The sequence below is a fragment of the Desmodus rotundus genome, chromosome 5, assembly GCF_022682495.2.
Source record: "Desmodus rotundus isolate HL8 chromosome 5, HLdesRot8A.1, whole genome shotgun sequence".
NCBI lineage: Eukaryota > Metazoa > Chordata > Mammalia > Chiroptera > Phyllostomidae > Desmodus > Desmodus rotundus.
In genome coordinates this window covers 11,436,448-11,457,163 of record NC_071391.1, presented here as the reverse complement: position 1 = coordinate 11,457,163, position 20,716 = coordinate 11,436,448, and the positions used below count along the sequence as shown (strand labels likewise).

Genomic DNA, 20,716 nt, shown 5'->3' with positions numbered 1-20,716 from the left:
ATTTGAATTACTTATTGGTAAAAATTTGAGAGTCCTCTGTGTAAGTACATGTTGCTGACCTTTTATTACGTTTCCCTGGAAGAAAATTGAGTAACCAGGGGGACTCGATTATAGGGTTTAATTGTGGACTCAATCCTCTGAGGGCAGAAACTCCCAGTCTCGAATTAAAATAAAATATAATCACATACAGTTGCATGGTATCAAACATTTCATCATCAAATTGTTCCTGATCTCTGTGTACCTTACAGTCATTAGCTGATGTAAAATAAAACTAATTGGCTATGTACTTTGCCTCTCTCTTTGTACTTTTAGCCTATTTCCAATGGGCCATAGCCCACTACTGGATTATTTTCCCCTTTACCCAAGTGTGCGTTGTTTGGTGGCAGCCTTGGGAGGAGAGTATCTTCCTTTGTCCGACTCATTTTACATTTCAGTGCAACGTTGTTCTTGGGTGAAATTAATGAGAAGGATGAGCTACCTAAAAGCATTGTACAGTTTTTAATTAATGATATCCTGTCAAACAGAACAATGAATAAGCGAATTGAACTTCTTCTTTGATTAAAGAATTGTGTTGGCTTTTTGAAAGTATTGTCTGTGATTCTTATGCTAGAAGGGGGTGATAGCACAGATTTCCTAGGCCTAACTATGCAATGAAAAAAGGTTGGATAAAACACACTGGGAGTGCATATGCACAGAGAGTCTATTTGCAGGGAGAACTCATAATGCACTGAGTTCTGTGTTATACTTCTCCACCTAAATCCTCAATTAACTTTCTACAACAGTCTTGAGGGAGGGATTTTTATTTTACACATTTTGCAGATGAAGAAAGCAAGTACTTCAAGCTATAAATTACTTTCCAGTGGACAGATTCTTAGGAAGTAGAAGAATGGACTAGAGCACACACTGTGACAGGAAGCATTGCCCTGGCTGGTGTGGCTCAGTGGACTGTGCTGGCCTGGGAACGAAAGGGTGGATGGGTCAATTCCCAGTGGGGTTGTGGGCCTGAATCCCACTGGGGTGTTCACAAGAAGCTACTACATGTTGATGTTTCTCCCCCTTTGTTCTTCCTTATCCCTATCTCTCTCTCTAAAAGTTAGTAAATAAAATCTTTGAGAAAAACAAACAAAATATCCCAGAAAGCATTAATTCCCAGCTACCGACTTTTCCTGTCTGCTTTCATTTTATCAGTGTCTTAGATTTTCTGTATAGAATGTATGTAATACATATATACACACATGCATATGCCCAAACATATGTGCATATATTCTGTATCTTTTCGTCAACCAAATCTTCCAAGCACCAGAGCAGGTGGGTCTTTGTGCTTCTAAAGAACAATCTGTAACACCACGAATAGTATTTGTTGGGGTTGGGAGGGGGTAGGTAGGGGGCAGTTGTAGAGGGCGAAGGGATCAACAGTGATGGAAGAAGACTTGAGCTGAGGTGATGAACACACTACAATATACAGGTAATATATTGTAGAACTGTACACCTGAAACCTATGTAATTTTATTAGACAATGCTACTCCAGTTAATTCAATAAAAATATTTGATGTAAAGATTCCATCAGCATGCCATGAAAAATGTCTCCTGAGTACATCTGTGCAAACTTCTATTTACTTATTTATAATTTATTTATTTATTGTACTTTTCTTATGCTTCTCTTATACATAATTGAGGTATACAGATATTGACATTCACAGAAGGTGCATAAGAGATAAACTCTAGTGTTCTGACAATTATCGTCTCTTGACTGGGATCAATAAATATGCTATTGATCAAAGGGAAGTTACAGTTTAGACTGGGATCAATAAATATGCTATTGATTAAAGGGAAGTTACAGTTTAGACTGGGATCAATCAATATGCTATTGATCAAAGGGAAGTTACAGTTTAGACTGGGATCAATAAATATGCTATTGATCAAAGGGAAGTTACAGTTTATGACATGTGAAGTGAGTTCTCTATTTTTACATGTCCCTTACTCCGCTATTACCAGAAGAATCTCTTTGTAAAACGGAGTTGCAGCATAGTTTTAAATGAGCTAAACACATGTGTTAGTCAGCTTACCTGATGTAGATGCTCATTCTCGTGTTGACTCAGATTTCCACAGGTCTTGATCTTGTTAAGCCTTAAGTTTGTTTCACGGAGTGTAATTTAAAAACTTTTCAAAGGCTACAACAAGAAATGTAGAATGAAACCTGTAATTATAAAAGTCAACTCAATAGTATAAACAGGACATATTAATAACACCTTGTCATTTTCTTCTTTATTTTTTTCACTTTTTAAATTATCTAATCAAATATTAGAGCAGAAATTTTTGCAATTATTGACCAAGTTAGTAAAACAGTGCCTGCCATATTGTAAGCATTTAAGAAATATTTGTGGGTAAATAAATGAACAAATATATTTTATTTTTAAGTTTTATTTCAAAATTTAAATTATATTTTAAATATTTTAAACTTTAAAAGTAAAGATCTTTGTCATTTAAAAAATTTATATGATTTACGATTCATTGCTTCTTAGACTGTGAATATTTGTATGTATATCACTTATTTAAGGATTGACCTCAGGATGTTTATATTTTACTCTGATAATTTTATTCCAGTTAATAAAGCAAGTGCACGTAAGGTATTGTAAATAAGAGTGTAGAATAAATAGTTTCTTTATTTTAAAGAACAAATGAACCCTGGTCAGAGGGTGGCATGAGGGAGATATGGGGTAGAGAAGAGGAAAGGGTAAGCAGAAGCACAGTAATAGTGTTCTCGTGGGCACAGACAATGGGGGATTGACTGTGGGAGTGGGGAGGTAGGTTAGTGGTGACAATAGGGGAAAAGGCAAGACAAAGGTAACTGAAAAACAATAAGTAAATAAATAATAAATAAATAAATAAATTCTTCAATTTATCACTTATTTTGCTAAAATAGACATATGGGGTTTTTTTCATACTGAAGAATGAAAAATATGTTGAGTAATCAATAGCTATAATGTCCATTGATTTCTCTTGAGATTCAATAAGAAATAACATACTTAAGAAGTATTCTGAGGCTGAGCTCTATATTTTCCCCAACATAAAAAGTAAGAATTTGCAATTTTCAAAGATCTTTATTACACTAAAACAGCCATTTTCAAGCCTCTTCATCTCATGGCACACATAAACTAATTACTAAGCTTCTGTGGCACACCAAAAAATTATATTTATTGCTGATCTGAATAAATATAAATGTAATTTTGATTCATTCTTACCAGATAGCTATCATTATGTTGGCAGTTGCCATTTTTCTTTTTTTATTTCACAGTATAAACGAAAATAAGTCAGTGCCCCTGACTCAATAGTCAGGTCCCGCGTGTTCTAAAATTCTTGTGGCACACGGATTGAAAATCCCTGCACTGATATGGGGAGGAATCCTCATGTCTTTATCACACGTCCATCAAGTCTCTCTTTCTTTCAAGATAATCATTACTTATGGTACTTATCCTTTCATTTATTTTTGCTCCGTATTCTCTTTTAGTTTAAGCTACAAAATTTTGCCAAAGCTTTTTGATAACAGGGCTTATTGGGTATTCACTTTCAATGAAGTTTCTGTCTCATAAAAAGGTATAACTAGCATTACAAATTTGTCAAATAATAACTAAAATAAAAAAATAGTGAACAATCACCTTTAATGTTAGGTTTTTTGCAATTTAATGGTTAAAGTTTATGACCTAGTTGCTTGAATTTGTGTTCCAAAAATTTATCATTGCAAATGGAATGTTTTCCCTATCTTTCTCTATGTCCCTAATGGTGCAACGTAGAAGACACATTTCATTTGGAGGCTTAAAAGTAATTTCATTTACTATTTAAGATTGAAAAAGATTAGTGATATTTACTTTAAAACATGTAAAGGACAATGGTGTCTAATGTTACCCATTTTAGGTAAAAATTCATTGGAGGATGCAGCTAGCAGAACAAAGAAAAAACAAAAACAAAGAAAACTTAAGAAGGAGAAGGAATGAACTATGTAAAGAAGTGAAATGAAAAATTATAAGAATTAGTAATATAGTTTGTCTGGGCTGCGAAATGGAGGACGGATATTTAATCTGAAATTAGTTGGATTTCCTCACATCACTATAAAAATGTTTAGAATTCCAGTTTTTGGTGTATCAGGCCTTCAGGAAAATTGATCTAGCAATATCTACTCATAACATATGGAGATTGATAAAATATAATTAAATATTTAAGACAAATAATTCAAATAGTGACGACATGCTTATGAAGATGATTCAATATTTTAAAGATACTGTTTTACAAAATTGATCTACAAATAAAACACAATTATAAACAAAGTTTTATTAATGAACAAAACAAACAAAAGAGCAAAATAGAACCAGACACTTGGAAATAAGGAACAAACTGACAGGGGGCCAGAGGGGCGGGGGAGAAGAATAACAGGGGAAATAGGGGAAGGGTTTACTCAAGGAACCCACAGACAAGGACCCACAGACAAGGAGAAAGGGGTGGGCATTGACTGAGGGAGGCCTGGGCGGGGCAGGGAAAAACAACAGGGGAAAATTTGGGATGACTGTAACTGAACAAATATAAAAAAATAAATAAAAAAGACTGACCAATTGTAGCAGTTTTGTGGAATTGTTGTTAGGTGCCCTTGGGTCAGCACTGACTCCTGGTGACCCATGGACAAGTGACGTCCACAGCATCCTGTCCTCAACAGCCCTCCTCAGCAAAAGGAGACTCATGCCTACGGCTCCCTTTGTGGGGTCAAACCATGTCACTTTGGTCTTCTTTTCCGGTTGCCTTCTGTATTTTCCAGCACTATTTTCTGTTTCGAAGACCCCTGCCTTCTCATGATGTGCCTGAACCAGGACAGTCTCAGTTTTGTCTGTTTTGTCTCCAGGATACTTCAGGCTTAACTGACCTAGGACCCACATCTCTTTCTGCAGGCCCAGGCTAGCCACAGAGCTCTCCTCCAACGACACATTGCAAATGAATCCACTTTTTTCTCATCAGCCTTTTTCAGAGTCCAGAGAGTCTACAGAGGTCTACACATTAATGAAATTTAACGTATTTATAAAGTGTCATTCAAGATAAATACAGGGCATATGTTCAAAATTAAGCAGTGGGGGAAATAGGCCATCTTCATTCAGAAAAGGAAATATGTCCACCTAATACAATGGACAAACATATCCTCAGATGTGCTTAAGATTTATCTGTCAGCCTTACTATATTGGAAAAAGAAGATAAATACCGACTCTAGCAAGTGTTAGTAAGGATATGGAATGTGATGTCTATGTGCTGTTGTTGTTGGTAGTACAAATATAAACAAGAAATTGAGAAAATAGTGTGTTATACTTTAAACATGAACATGTATATACCCTCTATATAAGCAGTGCCACATCTAGAATTATACCTGTATAAATGCTTTACCTGTGCAGTAAGTGAAATGTGAATTAACACTCTATCACCACTGGTCATAATGGAAGGTAACGGACAGCTTAATCAGGAGATATTGAAGAGAAAGAACACTACAAAAGTCTGAAATTAATTGTGCAGGAATACATATGAACACGGTAGAATGTTAGAGACAATACTGAAGAAAACCAAGCAACAGAGAAGACACACTGTATGACATTACATTGAGAATATAAAAACAGGTTTTCTAAAACTATAGTTTTAGGAATACAGATGTATTTATTTTTACAAGTAAAAGCTAGAGAACCGTGAGAAACACAGAATGTGGTTGTCACTGTCAAGGAAGCAGGGTGATGGGAGGGGTCACAGCGACTTCCCTTGTGGCAATGCCAGGCTTTGAGTGTTTTATCTACTGGGGAGGAGAGTTTACATGTGCTCACTCACTTTGTTTCCTAATTTGCATATTCATTTTATTTAGAAAATAAATCAAAATGTTATATTTTACATAATATATTAATAAAGACTTTAACAAACAAACAACAAAACTTGAGAAAAGTTTTTGAATTTAATGCTCTATTCCGAGGTTCCCAAGACCACCATCAGGCTCATCCCTGATAGAACTCACAAAACTCAGAAGGGCCTTTACGTTGTACTTATGCTTATGGTTTATTACAGCTAAAGAAATAGGTTAGAGTAGCCCAGGAAGAAGGTATGCAGGGCCGTGTCCAGGGGAAACCAGGAGTGAGCTTTTACGGGGCACCTCAGGGCAGAATCACACAGGCGGCACCTAAAGCTCCAGCCACACTGTCTGACAGCTCAGATGAAGTGTCACCAAGCAGAAATGCTTCACCAAGTTCTGGTGTCCAGTGTTTCACTGGGGGTCAGTACATAGACATGGAGGGCTCCCATCAATGTCCATGGTCACTTGGTCTCCAACTGCCCCAGCCCGATTTCAAACTGACACAGCCTAGCCCAACGCTGCAGGTGTCCAAAACTAGGCATTCACTCTGACTCACATTATTAGCATAGACTGTTTGGTGTGGGCCCAGGATTCAAAGATGCTCTTATCAGGCAGGACACACCAAGGTTTCAGAGGTTTTCTTTTAGGAGCCAGTTAAGGTACAGTCCTGAAGACCTCAGGAATATGCAGAGTTTGGGCACACCAAGCTGAGTGAGTCAATCCTTTTGTGCAGGGTGCCCGTGTATGCAAACGTTTGATGGAGGACTCCAGATATTAATAACATCGTAGTATTTGAGATGTTTACTAGTATCAATGCAATTCTTGAATAGAGACTTTTTCACTTCTTCCATATGTTGGCTGACTGTTCCAACTTTATGACAGTCACAGGCTTTAAGTTAGTCTCTCTTTGATCATGTTTACTCACTAAGGATAATATTGACCAAAACATATCTTAAATGCATATATTTCAAACTTCTTTCACTAATTTTAATAAGTAAATTACTCAAAAAATTGAATGAAACAAAACATTGAGTGATATTTGCTTATGTAGGGAACATGCTAACCTTAATCATTCAAGAAAATAAAACACTGGAAGAATTACAAGAACAAAAAGCTATTGAGATAGTGTACCAAAAAGGCAAAAAATTTTACATTCACAGGGGAGGGTTTAATAAATATTCTAAGGATCTAAATAAAGGAAAACATGACAAAATCCCAATCAATGTAATAATTAAAAGTCTCAATAGTTTTTAAATTAAGTTTGATATATGTGACATGTAACAATCTTTATGAATCATAAATGGTGAATAATAATGCATTGGGGAAAATGTGGGTGGCTAGTTTTGTATCATATTGAGAATTTTGGGGCTAATAGTCTATAGTTTTCTTTTCCAAGGCAAGATATCATTACAAACAGACCTCATTTTCAGGGAAGCACTGAAGATACAGAATGGTTAGAGGAGGGCGCATGGTCTTACATTAAGTTTGGTAATTTACCTTATAGTTATGTAAATTAAAGGTAATTTTCCTTATACAATACATATATTTCACTATTACACAATGTGATTACTTAAAAATACTCTAGTAAAGTATGTAGCTTTGAATCAGTCTATGAAATTCATTAAACAGTCTGGAAGGCTTAGAAAATTAACCAAACAATCACAGAAATGAAGGGATCCTTTTCCTTGTAATTACATCCCATAAAGCTTTCTTTACATCCTTATTCCTAAGGCTGTAGATCAGAGGATTTAACATGGGGATCACCACTGCATAGAACACAGAAGCCACTTTGTCCTGACCCAGGGAGTAGCTGGAAGTTGGTCTCAGATAAGTATAGATGGCGGTGGAGTAGAACAGAATTACAGCTGCCAGGTGAGAGGCACAGGTTGAGAAAGCTTTGTGCCGTCCCTCCCCGGAATGCATACGAAAGATGGAGAAGAGAATGTAGGAGTAGGACATGAGGATGACCAGCAGAACCCCCACCATATTCACTCCAGCAAAAGTGGAAATGATGCTTTCATTCAGGTGAGTGTCAGAACATGAGAGCTTAAAGAGTGGAGGGCTGTCACAGAAGAAGTGGTGGATGACATTGGAACCGCAGAATGGCAGCCTGCTCACATAGCTTGTGTTCACCATGGAGTTCAACAGTCCCGCTGTGAAAGCCCCTGCTGCCATTTTCAGGCAGACTGTCCTGGACATGACCACGGGGTAAAGCAGAGGGTTGCATATGGCCACATAACGGTCATAGGCCATCAACCCAAAGAGGATGCATTCAGTTGTGGCCAAGGCGATAAAGAAGTACATCTGCAGAAAGCAGCCAGCAAAGGAGATGGTTTTCTTCTCTGACAATAAATCCACCAGCATCTTTGGGGTGATGGTGGACGAGTAAGACATGTCCACAAAGGACAGGTTAGCCAGGAAGAAATACATGGGTGTGTGAAGTCGGGAATCAGTCCTGATTAAGAGGATCATCCCAGCATTCCCGCACACTGTCAGTGTGTAAATCACAGAAAAGAGCAAGAAGAGGATGACCTGGAGCTCCAGCGTGTCTGCCAATCCCAGCAGGATGAACTCAGTCACCAACGTATAATTTGTTCTCCTCATGTATTACAAAGACAATTTCCTTATACTTACATTAGGTTAATGGTTTCCTTTTACAAAAGTTAATGGGAGAAATAGAAATCTTAATGGAGATATTTGCACATGGAAATAGAAACCTAGGATAATGTAGCATAATAAATAAAGTTACTGAGGTAGGGGGAAATTAGTGGACAAATGGACAAGAATTTGAATTCATTCAGCAATTGTGTGTAATGAACCTGGTTTTACACCTCTCACACTGCTGGTCAAGTGCACACAGGGCACCTCGGTTTCTGCAGCTACCGACACAGATTGTTCTCTCTTTTCTCTTCCAGCCCACATCCGAAGTGTGAAGGATAAGAATATCCTTGTGGAAGTTCACCAGTTTTCCAAACAGTATGGAGTTTTAACTCAAATACATGTTTCTCCGCAAGACCACTCTGTTTATGCTTCAACTCCCAAGTTCATTCATTGCCTTCTGAAAATATCACTCATGTACCCATGTAGTAAAAATTGCTACCATTTCTAATAACCAATATTTGTACACCCATCATATCCTGAAGAATGATTTTGTGATGTTTCATCGAACTATTGCTCTAGTTACAATGTACACTGTCAGAATATTGCCTTGTGGCCAGCAATACCTGTCCACTTGGTGAATGAGAGCATTGAATCCTCACAGCTTTCTCCCCAGTGCCTTACCTGTGTAGTCTTCCCTGTTTATCAGCAGTTCTGAGTTGTAGCTAAAAGGCTTTTAAAAGAAAATTTTTATTTTTAAATGATATGAAATGCAGTGAAAATTTGAATTACCTATTTGTAAAAATTTGAGACACCTTCTGAGCAAATACATGTTGCTCCACTTTTATTTCGTTTTCCTAAAAGGAAGGTGGGTAACCACAGGGACTATATTATAGTATTTCATTGTGGAGTCAAACCTCCAGGGGCAGAAACTTCGTCTGAAGAGAAAATAAAATATAATCCCTTGCCTATTCACGGAGTCAAACATTGCTTTATGAAGTGGTTCCTGATAACTGTTTTACCTAAAGTCTTTGCCAAAGTAAAAAAATAATTCAATTGCCCATTACATTGCCTCTCTTTCTGTATTTTAGCTTATTCCAAGTGAGCATAGCTCACTACCAAATTATGCTTCTTTTCAGTGTATGTGGTGTGTGTGTGTGTGTGTCTATATGTGCCCCTTCCATTTTCTTGGTAATTTTACCTCTAATCCAACTCTCTTCTGGAGTGAAATTAATGAGAGGAAAAAACTAATACCAATTGTACAAAATTTAAGGCAAAACTATTCCATCAGCATAATAGGATATTGAATAAAAAACAATTTTTTTTATGATTTTAAAATTGAGGGTTTTTTTGCAATTACCCATATTTCACCATGCATCATGGATACTTTGTGCTCAATTTTTTGAGGGAAAAATAAGTTTGCACATTATACATAGGTAGTATTAATTCTGTGTCTACATAAATGTTTTTAAATCCTTTATATATGCTTAGCATTAAAAGTGTAACTCTAGAAAGGAATAATGATATCTGTACATTAAAAAATAAATGCTACAATTCCTTTACAACACAAAGAAATCAAGTATCTAAAAATAAATACATAAATAAATAATTGAATTAAAAATTAAAATGAAAGACTTTTCCCATGAAATTTTGGGCTACAAATGTGGGTGAGTGTTATACACGGGAGGGCAATAGAGACAGCAAAATATGGTATTATCCATAATTCTTATCCTACAAGATAGTGAAATTACAGATTTTTTAGATTCCACATCACAAGTAAAACAAAATAAAATAAAGCACATATATTCAGATGCACAGAGAATTTATTTGCACAGAGAACTCATACTGCAATTTTGCAGTACTATTTCACAATTTTCCCTTTGAATTTGCAAATAACCTCTACAGCAGTCTTTGAGGTTGATATTATTGTTTTACATATTTTGTAGATGTGGAAAGCAAGACTTAAAGCTATTATAGGGTTTTCCAATGAGCAAGGTGTTAGAAAGTGGGAGAGTTAAACTAAACCCAATTTTATACAGAAGAATGGGTGCCTAGCTACTTTCTTTCCCAGTGCAGTTTCATGTAACATTTTATCTTACTCACTTAGGTTATATATATATTTATATGTATATCTTCTGGCAAATTCAATCTGCCACTTCAATGCAGTTAGGGTATCTCTGCATCTAAAGAAAAATCTGTAACATCATGTTGGATGCTGTTTAAAAACTTGATTTTCAGAAAACTGCAGAACACTGAAGAAAGAAATTATGGAAGACACAAATAAATGGAAACATATACTCTGTTCATGATATTGGAAGAATTAACATCATCAAAATGTCCATACTTCCCAAAGAAATTTGTAGGTTCAAGACAATCCTTATCAAAATGCCAATGAAATTTCACAAATATAGAACAAATATTTCAAACATTTATATGGAACCATAAATAACCTCAAATAGACTCAACAATTTTGAGAAAGAACAAAGTAGGAGGGGTCACAATAACTGATATCCAACTATATTATAAGGCCACTGTAAACAATACAGGCTGGTTCAGACATAAGAACAGACACATAGATCAATGGAACAGAATACAAAACCCAGAAATAAACCCATGTCAACATGGCCAATTAATATTTGACAATGGGGGAAGGAACATAAAATGGAGTAAAGGTAACCTCTTCATTAAACAGTGTCTGGAGATTTGGAGAAGTACATGCAAAAAAACGAAACTAGAACACTGACTTACACCATCAACCAACATAAACAAGATGGATAAAATACTTAAATATAAGTTTTGAACCATAAAAGTCCTAGAGGAAAACATGGGCAGGAAAATTTCAGGTATTCCACGTAGCAATATTTTCATTGGTACGTCCCCTACGGTAAGGATATAAAAGAAAGAATAAACAAATGGGACCTCATCAAACTAAAAACCTCATGACTACAGAAAACATCAACAAATTGGAAAGGGAACCAATCACATGAGAAAACATATTTGCCAATGATACCTTGGACAAGTGTTTGATCTACAAATTATGTAAAGAAATCATACAACTCCACACCAGGAAGATAATCAATCTAATTAAAAAATGGACAAAGGACCTGAACAGACACTTCTCCAAGGAGGATATATAGAGGGCCCATAGACACGTGAAAAAGTGTTCAGCATCATTAGCCATTAGAGACATACATGCTAAAATCACAATGAGATACCACTTCGCCCCGTCAGAATGGCCATCATAAACCAATCAACAAATAACAAGTGCTGACGAGGTTGTGGAGAAAAGGGAACCCTAGTGCACTGTTGGTGGGAATGCAGATTGGTGCAGCCACTGTGGGAAACTGTATGGAATTTCCTCAGAAAACTAAAAATCGAACTGTCATTTGATCCAGCAGTTCCACTACTGGGATTGTCCCCTAAGAATCCTGAATCACAAATTCAAATCAATCTATGTACCCCAAAGTTCATAGCAGCATTATTTACAATAGCCAAGTGCTGGCAACAGCCTACATGCCCATCAGTAAATGAGTGGATCCAAAAACTATGGCACATTTACACAATGGAATTCTACACAGCAGAAAGAAAGAAGGAGCTCCTACCCTGTGTGATAACATGGGTGGATCTGGAGAGCATTATGCTAAGTGAAATAAGCCAGGCAATGAAAGACAAATACCATATAATCTCACCTATAGATGGAACCCAATCAACAACACAGACAAATGAGCAAATAGAACTAAAGACATGGAAATAAAGAACAAACTGACAGTGACCAGAGCTGAGGGGTGAGGGGGATAACTGGGAAAGTAGGGGAAGGTTCAAGTCAAGGAATATGAATGGAGGACTCATGGGGATGGACAGTGAGGAGGGGACAGACTGTGGGAGTGGTGTGTGGACAGGGCAGGGGAGAGCAACATGGAAAAAGGTGAGACAACTGTTACTGAATGACAACAACAAAAATTATTTAAAAGAACCCCAAACTTTATTTGTAATGTTATCAATTTCAAGCATTAAAAGCTGCCCCAATTGATATGGATCAAATGCATACTTATTTACTAATGTATGGAAGTGAACAATTTAAAATATGAAAATACTTCAAACTAATATATAACTGAGCTACCAGAAATGTGAGTTAACAGAGATGGAAAGAGAATCAGCATAATGAGTTACCGTAGTAGGGGAAGGGGAGAATGCTTTAAAGAAAGAAGAGATTAATATTACTAAACCATAGGTCAAACAAAGACCAAAAGGCCGATTGAATTTACCGAACAAGATATTATAATTAAAAATCTTGAAAAAAGGTTTTTATCAGGAAGAAGCACAAACAATAATAAATGAAAAATATTTCAATTTTTCATTTTCATTTCATATTTTTCATTGTAAAAATGAAAAATATTATGATCAGTTGGAAACTCAGTGTTTTAGTCAGGTTTATTGTGCCATTGGTGTTTTACAGCAAATTATCACAGCTTTTAGGTGTGTAGTTTGGTGAGTTTTGACAAACACTGTCTTCTAACCACTGCCACCACCAAGACAGAATATTTCACCCAGCCTGACAAGTTCCACGATCCTAACAGTTCCTTTCCATCTACCAGCCTCTGACAACCGCTGAGAGGACGCCGGTGTGATTCATGTCAGGCTTTCGCCCTTCCCAGAATGTGATCATCTTCTGTGAAATCAAACGGTATGGAGCCTCTTGAGTCTGGCTTCTGATCCTCACTGCAATGTTTTGAGATCCAACCACGTGGTTACATTTATCAGTTTGTCCTTTTATTTTTAAGTAGTAGTAGTAGGTCATTCTATAGATGGATCAGCAGCTGATGGCCATTCAGTGTGTTTCCAATTGAAAGCAGTGATGCGTGTGTATGTACATTGCTGTGATTTAACGAGAAAGCTGAGTCATCAAAGGAGTAAAATCTGCTCACCAAGGGCTAAGCATTTACATGTGTTATCTCAGCCTTCACAAGAATCTGGTGAGGGGCACAATTATTGTTCATATTTTACAAATCAGTAAAAGTAGGAAGAAATATGTAGCTCAACGTCTCAAATTATGAAATGGCAAAAGCGACATTCAAACCCAGCTTGCCTGAGTCATAAGTTCTTCCTTTCGTATCTCATCATTCAAGACGTAGTTTATTTCAGTCACTCAGATAACTTAGCAATAAAGAAAAATGGAGACAACTGTACTTGAACCACAAAAAAATAAAATAAAATGAAATAAAATAACATAAAGTAAAATAAAAAAGAGGAACCATGTATTTAAGAAAGATTTTCAATGATAAGAATTAAAATTAAAAAAGGAAAAATTAAGGTGCCTACGATTCTTCTTAATAGTGTTGAGCTTCTACTTTGGAATTTTCTTATACAACTAAATGCTTTAAAATGTCTTTAAGTATCTGGGAGAAATCAAAGTAAATAATTTTTTGACAGGTATAATTTAAGGATGTGTTGTTTTTGTCATTGTTCTTTTAATGAAAACTCTCCTAGTGAAGGAGACATATGTTATTTTGTAATGACCACTTATAGTCAGTTATGTTATTTCTTCACTTTTCTCATTTAAAATAAAGCATTCAAGCCACATCTCTGGAAGAAAAGTAATTGTTTATCCAAAGTCCTCCTGGGGTTGGTAATTACCTTGAGGCAATGTCCCACGTGTCACAGACTACATGATAAATACCCACTCCTTCTAAGATCTATTTGTAAAAACTGGGGAGAAAATGTTGTCAGTGTCTTGTACAAAGTAAATTCTATAATTCAAAATTCTAGATGGTGCTGAGGTAAGTGACCGATTCTCTAAAATATCAACAACATGTCTTATGTGAGTATCACATCGATAATTTTACTTTAAATATCTTGTATCTTCACTGACTCTCTGTGGGCTGGAAGAGTAGGTAGGAGATGGTGGGGAATCATTCCAAATGTACCTTAAGCATGCCAGTTCCCAAAATTCACTGATTCACCGTGTTCCTTATTGCTCTGAGGGGGAAGCTGACTGTGTGTGTTTTGGAATTTGGGGAAGCCCAATGGTCTGTTTAAATCGAGCAAACTCAATTAAGTAAACTAAGCCTCAGTAAGACAGACCTCAGTTTCTACAGATGCATACGCATAGTCACATACAGTATGTCTATTTTGTGTCTGTTCCATGTTTTGTCTGAGGCGAAACTAGTTTCAGAGACAGATTGTCTTCACCAATAAGTAATTTAACACAGGTTCATTTCAGAAATTGTACTTTATAATAAAGAATTCCACAAGCCAATAACATACAGGATAACATCTCTTAATGAGTCTACAAAGAAACAACATACTCCAAACTACGGATAGATTCATTCCATTATTGTTCCAGGCACAGGGGAGATAAAAGAAGTAAAGTCCAAATTTAGCTGAGGTGTACTTTTCTATGAATGGGCCCTCAGAAGGGTCAGCTTGCCAAACAAGAGCTGCTGTCCGGTTGCCAGGGTTCATAGAAAGTGCCTTGGTGCTGGAGGATGCTGAGAACGGAGGCTGATGTTGGCAGGCAAGATGACCTCCTTCAAGAGGCTGATGCACCGTTTTCACCACTGGTGGCAAACTCCGCTTCAAGCAATAGGAGCTAATGTCCCAAGGTGTTTGGAGAGCTCTTTAGATCAGCAAAAAGTAGGCTTGCCCAGAATAAACCCTCTCAGTAAGTCCTTATAAATCCTTGGTATTTGAAGTTTTAAAGCTTAAAAATTTTGATGATATCACCCTGACATGCCCCCACCCCCAAAGTAAACAAACTCAGCATCAGAACAGCTTCACTTAAGCCATAAACACGCAGGGCGGGTCCTCTTGTAACACCATTTTGTTCAGTGTCATTCTGTCCTAATTCCGATGTGATGCTGGAGGAGCTTACCCGTGTTTATTTCAATTAGTCCAGGGTTTTGTTCTACCTCATTTTCCCAAAGTTTCAAGAACTTATCTTTGATGTTGAGCGAGGACTTACTGGAGATCAAAATGGTGTTCCTTAAGTAGGAACTTAAGGAACCAAGTAGGTCAAAATGACTTTACTTGCGTTATAAACAAGTGCATTTGAAATCATAACAAACCAAGACACAACATTTCTACAATGGTCAACTCAGGGAATTTATGGTTTTGAAATCAGATGTTAACATATCACTAATCCTAATGGCATTAAGAGTAATAATAATAATGGATGCATTTTCATACATCTATAATGTAATGAGCTCTGTATCATCCTGGTTTCAACCTTGTGGTATACTAGTAGGTCAGTTCAACAAAACAAAGAAATTTAGGCATATAGAAGTTCAGTGACTTGCAGAACATTGGATGTGGCCTCTGAGGTTAAATTCAATTTACCTCAGTCCAGTGCGCTTAACTGCTACAGCACAATGCCATTGGTAAAGGGGAGAGAGCACATTCTACATTTATACTTCACATAGAGTAGCAAATAAAAATCCACTCATGGGCACTGACAACAGATTTGTTAGATGACATTTCCTTGGAAATCAGTCAACTCAACTTACTTTAAGAGATTTTCCTGATCTCAGGTCAAAGTACTGGGACAGGAATCCTTCAAGAGAAGTGAAATTGTTCTGGGATTTCATTCTCTCACTCAACAAACCCTGTAAAGAGGTTTCAGGCTTCTTGGGGACTCAAGGAAGGAAAGGCAGACTCTGATGCCATAACCCGCTTATAGATATAAGATACCGATTAACATCACTAGTGGACAGACATGTCACTTGTTGGATGACCTTGTGAATGTGACTTAGTCACCCAATCTAAAGAATAAGGTGTGGATGAGATCGCTGAGGTTCTTTCCAGCATTAACATCCTATTGTAGGTAATGTCTGATAACATTCTTACAGCAGTAGAAAACATTTCATCAAGCCTCACAGGCAGGCAAACCCGTTGACCCGGAGGTCTCAGTGCAGGTGTTGTTACTCTTGTGATAAAAGCTGATGATGACAGCAGTACCTTCCTAGATAAAATCTTTGGGGACCAATGACATAGAATCTCCTAAATTTCATTTGCTTTTAGTATTTATTGATTCTTAGAGGAAATATTTTTAATGATTATTGAATTCTGAACCATTAAACATGTGAAAATTCCTTATACAACTTTAATATGGAATGTATTACAGCAAATAAATTACAGGTTTTTTTAACCATTGAATTAATTTTTAAACACTATTTCAGAAAATAAATCTTAAATGACATTTGCACTAGAGAGACACATGAGCTTTTTTTTTTTCTCTTTTATTTTAAGTGTGGATTTGTAACAGGGTGCAGCCAAGAGGGCGACCCCAAATAGGAATTTCTAATGGGGTCCAGAACTCAAGGTGTCCAGGAAAATTAGAAAAAAATATATAAGGTGTCCTCATCCCCACAAGCCTGAGCTGGGGGGAAGGGACACATGGAACAGGGCCATTCAGAGCTGTTTTGCATAGCAACAGCGGTGCAGCTAACCTCTGGCATGGTCATTTAACATATCTATAACCTTTAACTGGTTTCATAGATATGCTAAATAGCTGTGGCCATGCTTTGAGCCAGGGGGTTGGAAGTGACTTCCACCCAAGATGTAACTGGGAGGCATCTCCCCCCTGGTTACAGCACCTGCGTGAGAGCTTTGAGAAGATTGGCTCTAGGCCATGGGGCCACACCTGCCTAGACTTACTAGGCAGCCCAGTAAAGCTGGAAGAATACGGGAATGCTGGCAGGTGTAACTGATTGTAGGAAGGGTCGGAAATGGGGCTGCAGAGGAAGACTGGCGCTGGAATTTAAACACAGGCACCACAGCCACACTCGGGGAGAACCATGAGGCTTTAGCAGAGTGGGGACCCCCTGGCTTTGACGAGATTCAGGAAAACACATCTTTGGAAGTGCTCCCTTTTTTCCACGTGGATGGTGCCGGCAGCCTGAACCATGGACTTCTACTTCTTTTCCTGAGTTACGGTACCTAGACTGGGCATAGGGTGGAAGGAAGGACGGTGTGTGTCAGTGGGTATTCTAAAGGACTTTAGTATTTTAATGAAGATACTAAGTCATTACTCCAAGTCTGTATATCTTTTTAAATAAATAATTCCTTTCCTTTTCACCAATCTCTGGCATTGAGACCCATCTCTCCTTGATGGTGGGCAAGTTGAACCTAGTACGTTGGGGGGCAACCCCAGAGAGAAAGAGTGGGTCTTTTTGGCAATAGTATATATTTCACTGCCCCCCGCCACTCCCCCAGTCTGGTCTGTAACAGATTCCTTCACTATAGTTTCAAACATCCACTTTTCATCTCTTTCCAGTCAAGCTCTTTCTTTAAGATCTGATTTCCAATGACCTTAGGGCATCTAGAAGCCTGCAGATCATTTTTTGGAGCAGGGGCAATTCTGAGATTTACCAGGCATGGCAGATAGAACAGCGATTCATTATTTATTGCCTTATTATTCACTACAATGTTTCTCACTGAAATCACTGTTAATGCTACAAATCTTAGAATATTTGCTGAATATTCCATCCTCCTATAGTTTATTTCTTATTTGCACCCATTCTGTTTCTTTCTTGATTATTTCTCCTGGCTTTATAATATATATTTTCCCACATTGCCCCAGTTTAGAAGTCTATGAATAACTACAGATACAGTTGTTCTTCAAAATACTTAATGTTTCTGGACCTCACACCGGACACTGTCCTACCTTGGAGATAGGAAAGAGGCATAAACTACAGGGAGGAAGAAACATAAGCACATTTTAAAATACATCGATGCTCAGCAACGCATTCGCACACAACACACGAACAAAACCTCAAAGGCTTTTCTTTATAAGGGAGTCAGATCATGTATCTGTGATGCCAGTGATTAGATAAAGTTGAGAAAATGCTCTTAACTATTTCAAGCTACTGGATAAGTAATGTAAAAGAAATCCAAAGGTCAATTTATTTGTTTAAATGTTTTATTTAACAAATGCTCACATTAGCATTTGTTATGCACCGGTTACATAAATGCTCTATGACTATCTGCTAATTTTTCCTCTAAGCATCACAGAGTTGTTAAATAACTGTGAAGGTCACATGATCAGTAAGTATCAAGGCTAAGATTTGAATCCAGGGAACTCTTCCATAACTACTGAGCTCTTAACTGTTATGCTAAACTACCTTCCAAAATCACAGATATTCTTCTGTAGAATTATCTAGTTTACAGGTGAGTTCTTTTTTTTTTCCCTAAGATGTTTCTCAACTCTACATTATTTTACCTGGAAGAATATGACTTTAGGATTGAAAAACTTGAGGTTTTGCCTCTAAGGATTTTGCCGATTCTCTTAGTTCTAGTAGGTCTTTTCAACTGAGTCACGTTCATTCCATTTCAGGTTGTAAGGAACAAATCCACCTCTTGATGCACACAGCTGCTGAAGCGTTGCCACATCTCAAAACACCACCTCTGAAAAACATCCTCAGGTATCAATGATAACCTCTGTAAATAAAATGAAAGCAAGCCAAATATGTCATGGAAAATGTCACGACTATGATTTCATTATCCTTCTATTTGTTTCTTTAGAAGGGAGGGTAAAGATATTCTTGGTTCAATGGTCACTCAAGTGAACTCATATTCTGACACCATCTATTTTGGATGAGAAAAACAAGAAAAGTAAGATGTTGGAAAGTAATTACACCATGCCAACCGAGTTCCTACTTGTTGGATTCACAGATTATCTACCTCTCAGAGTCACTTTGTTCTTGGTATTTCTCATGATATACACACTAACTGTGGTGGGAAATATGGGCTTAATAATCCTAGTTAACATCACTTCAAGCCTACAAACCCCCATGTATTTTTTCCTCAGCAACTTGTCTTTCTTAGACATCAGCTATTCCTCAGCAATCACTCCTAAAATGCTGGTGAATTTCTTAACATCCAGGAGAAGCATCTCTCCCTCTGGCTGTGCACTACAGATGTTTTTCTTTGGTTGTTTTGCTGATGCTGAGTGCCTTATCCTGGCAGCAATGGCGTATGACCGCTATGCAGCCATCTGTGAGCCACTGCGCTACCCTACACTTATGTCTAGGAGAGTCTGTACCTGCTTCGTTGTGCTGGCGTACTTGAGTGGAAGTGTGACTTCAGTGGTGCACGTCTCCCTCACGTTCACGCTGCCGTTTTGTGGCTCCAGTGTTGTCAACCATTTTTTCTGTGATATCCCACCTCTCCTGGCTTTATCATGTGCAGACACCCATATCAATGAGCTTCTGCTCTTTGTCTTGTGCGGCTTCATCCAGACTAGCACTTTTGTGGTCATATCCATCTCTTACTTTTGTATCCTCATCACTGTTTTGGGCATCAAGTCTTCAGGCGGCAGAAGCAGAACATTCTCCACCTGTGCTTCCCATGTCCTGGCAGTCACCTTATTCTACGGGTCACTCCTGTTTACCTACCTACGGCCCGCCACCAGCTACTCCTTAAACAGCGATAAGATAGTGGCAGTGTTTTATACAGTTGTTTTTCCCATGTGTAACCCACTGATCTACAGCTTCAGAAACAAGGACGTAAAAAACGCCCTCAGAAAAGCTATCGGAACGAAACTGGATTTTCAGAGGAATGAGAGCTTACATCACTGAGCAAACTCTGAGGCGTGGCCTGCTCTTCCCCTTTCATCATCAGCACTGTGCCAGTGTGTGTCAACTATTGTGAATTTATTTCCAACATTTAAGACAACTTTCCAACCTCGCTTTCTTACAATGCTTTTGCCTCTCTCATGTTCCTTCCAAATTTATTCTATTCTGAAACATTCCTGAACTAAAATAAATAATAATCCTTACTGGCCAGTTACCTTTGCATATTGATTTATTATCCTATTCTTTATCACGTTGTATTGAATGTATATGGTGAATTGTCTGGCAACACACTTATACTAAAAGTTCCTTGGCAGCAAGGAATATATATTTTGGTTTATTTTTCAATGCCTATATAACACCTGGTACATGGGTTATTTTGGATCATTCTTTTAAGTTTAGTGTACTCTAAAAAAAGCACTGAAGAGAATATTGTCAAATGAGCTGACTTCTAATCATTTTTCCATTGTGCTAGGGGACATAAGTTGGCATGAAGAAGCATGTCACCTTCTATAATAGGGACTATTTAATCTAAGAGTTATTTTTCATTTTCCAAGATGAGGTATTTTAAAATAAGTACACTGCAATGTATTTGCAAACTCTAAGTGGTTATGAGTTTATCTGGCTTCAAGTTTGTAAAAGCAGCACAACTGACATTTGAGGCCAATGCTTCCATTTTGGGGGTGCA

The 20,716-nt window shown here is 37.4% G+C and overlaps 2 protein-coding genes across 2 annotated transcripts; one reads left to right on the top strand and one right to left on the bottom strand.

Annotated features, from left to right (window-relative positions):
- Nucleotides 1-6,918: 6,918 nt before the first annotated feature.
- Nucleotides 6,919-8,696, bottom strand: LOC128781119 (olfactory receptor 5F1-like). The gene has a single exon (XM_053925722.1). The coding sequence runs from the start codon at nt 8,465-8,467 to the stop codon at nt 7,523-7,525; it is 945 nt and encodes a 314-aa protein (XP_053781697.1). The 5' UTR covers nt 8,468-8,696; the 3' UTR covers nt 6,919-7,522.
- A 5,478-nt stretch (nt 8,697-14,174) lies between these two features.
- LOC128781050 (olfactory receptor 5AS1-like) lies at nt 14,175-20,277 on the top strand. Its single transcript, XM_053925209.1, has 2 exons — nt 14,175-14,238; nt 18,792-20,277. The coding sequence occupies exon 2, from the start codon at nt 19,075-19,077 to the stop codon at nt 20,032-20,034; it is 960 nt and encodes a 319-aa protein (XP_053781184.1). The 5' UTR covers nt 14,175-14,238; nt 18,792-19,074; the 3' UTR covers nt 20,035-20,277.
- The last annotated feature ends 439 nt before the right edge of the window (nt 20,278-20,716 follow it).

Bases quoted from the DNA above. Each gene is read 5' to 3' on its own strand.
- LOC128781119 (XM_053925722.1), bottom strand. From the start codon at position 8,467: ATGAGGAGAACAAATTATACGTTGGTGACTGAGTTCATCCTGCTGGGA.
- LOC128781050 (XM_053925209.1), top strand. From the start codon at position 19,075: ATGTTGGAAAGTAATTACACCATGCCAACCGAGTTCCTACTTGTTGGA.